Source organism: Manihot esculenta, chromosome 4 (assembly GCF_001659605.2).
Source record: "Manihot esculenta cultivar AM560-2 chromosome 4, M.esculenta_v8, whole genome shotgun sequence".
In the NCBI taxonomy this organism is placed as follows: Eukaryota; Viridiplantae; Streptophyta; class Magnoliopsida; order Malpighiales; family Euphorbiaceae; genus Manihot; species Manihot esculenta.
The window spans coordinates 28,269,813-28,272,140 of record NC_035164.2 but is presented as its reverse complement, the minus strand read 5'-3'; the positions used below and the strand labels follow the sequence as shown (position 1 = coordinate 28,272,140).

Here is a 2,328-nt window from a genome sequence, read left to right as displayed (position 1 = left end):
TGATTCCAGGTTCAAATTATTCCCTGGTAAGCTTCGGTCTAGGTGGATTGGACCATTCTTGGTTGAACATATCTATCCACATGGAGCTGTTGACATTAGGAGCCCACAAACAAGCAAAGTTTTCAAAGTTAATGGGCATCGCTTGAAGAGATTCTATGAAGGTTTTACTGTTCATGTTGTGGAGGAGGTCCCCTTGGATCCCCCTTCCCAAGATTGCTGAGCAAAACACTGAAGTCCAGCCCAAGACAGAAAACAGGGCGCTACTGGGAGGCAGCCCAGAGGCAGTGATTTGCCCAGTGATTTGCCCAGTGATTTGCCCACTGCTTGCCCAAATCGTCAGGCAAATCGACTGAATCATAAGTGATCGGGGCAGTGATATGCCCAATTGCCCTGATAATGTGACCAGATCACCGGTCCCATCGCAAAAGCAAGCACATCATCAGCAAAGGGCGTGAACAGTACCAGCCCAGCGACTGCAAAGGAGGAGTGATCTGGCCAAAGTGATTTGTCCAAATCACTGGGCAAATCACCCTGTCAAGAATCCAAAAGGCCAGCATTAAATGATCAGGGCAGATTCACATACCCAAATCACTTTAAGTAGTTCTTTTCTTATTCTTTTACTTTTTACGCTAAACTACTGTTTTTTTTATCTCTTCTTCTTCTTCAAGCTTTCTCCTCTCCGACCACCACTCACCCACCGGCAAACTCAAGACCACCATGGTAAGAATCAAGATGAAGGCCACAGGCGGACCGTTCATGTGGAAGAAACTAGGGCTGCCGAAACCCATCCCCTCTGACAGTGACGATGAAACGTGGGACACACCTCCACCGGCCACCACCAACACCGAGACACCACCGGCCACAAGTACAGCAACAGGACGCACCGACTCACCGGCCGCCCAGACATATCGCCGGCAAAAGAAACGGCAAAGGACACCGCCACCACCATCCACAATAGCCCCGTCGGCAAACCCTGCGGGCGAAATGCTACCTGAAGCCACCACTTCCTCCGGCTACAGCCAGAAACAGCCACGAACACAGTCGCCACCAAGATCAGACCCAGAGCCAGAACCTGCCATGCATCCCGCGGGACACAAAGAAAGCGATGCGCCTACTGATTTCACCAGCGTTATGCCCAGCGATGTGCCCACCGATGCGCCCATGGACTTACCAAGTGATGTGCCTAGCGATGTGCCCAGCGACACACTCAGTGATATGCCCAGCAATTTGCCCAGCGATTTGCCCAGGCCAGCGTACCCTGATCACATCGTCAAATCACTGACATTCAACAAAATTTCTGAGCGCACCAGGCTGCTTAAAATTTCATCCCTACCATATCACCCAGGTAAGTATATCCACCATGCCACCCTTGGAGCACTGAGACTCCATTCCCAGGTACGTTCTCTAATTTCTGCTATTGGCTGGGACACTTTTTTCCTCCTGCGCATGCCCTCTTTCCTTGAACTCACACATGAGTTCTTCACCACATTCTATTTTGATAAACCTGCCATGCACAACATACACACACCAGGCACTGTTGGATTTAGGTTATTGGGGAAGCGATTTCGCTTATCCCTGCAGGAATTCGGCATAGCCATGGGCTGTGAATGCCCTCAGTCCACCTGGGACTTCCCTGCTGAGTTTGATCCAAGCTCTGTGTACTTGGAATTAAGTGATAATCCCCCAAAATCATACTCACCCACTAGGTCCAAGGACCTTTACCTCAGAAACCCCAGCCTGAAATACCTCCACAGATTCCTAGCTTACACATTTTCTGGGAGGAAGGATGCCTCCAACATCCTGACCAGAACTGAGTTATATATTCTTTGGTGCATGCACACACAAAGGAAAATACATCTGGGATACTGGGTTGCCACCCAACTATCTAGCATCATTCAATATAACAGGCCACTGATTTTTGGCCCCTTGATCACTGTCATTGCAGTGAATCTCAAACTATTGCACCCAGCATATACTGACCTCTCCCCCACTTCCAAGACAACCCCCTTGGACCTTCGCACATTAGATGACATGGGGTTGCTTTGCAAGGTGGGGGATGTTTTTTCCATTGCACCTGCAGGTCCAGTAACGCCACGCCATGAGCGTGTTTTCAGAAGGAAGAAAGCCACCATAAGCACCACCACCCAGCAGCCAGCCACTATAGCAGCTACTACCGATGAGACAACACAAGCAATAGGGCAGGAACCAGCAAATGAGCCACCCCCAGCAGCCCCCAACAGGATGCTCCTCAGCCACCTGAAGACGAAGCCCCCAACCAGACAGTAGAGGCTCGTCTCAGAAGGATTGAAGATCGAATGCAAAGGATGG

General features: G+C 50.2%; 1 protein-coding gene across 1 annotated transcript; it reads left to right on the top strand.

Annotated features, from left to right (window-relative positions):
- Positions 1-756: 756 nt before the first annotated feature.
- Positions 757-1,607, top strand: LOC122723463 (cell surface glycoprotein 1-like). The gene is made up of 2 exons (XM_043955615.1): positions 757-1,345; positions 1,582-1,607. The coding sequence occupies exons 1-2, from the start codon at positions 757-759 to the stop codon at positions 1,605-1,607; spliced, it is 615 nt and encodes a 204-aa protein (XP_043811550.1).
- The last annotated feature ends 721 nt before the right edge of the window (positions 1,608-2,328 follow it).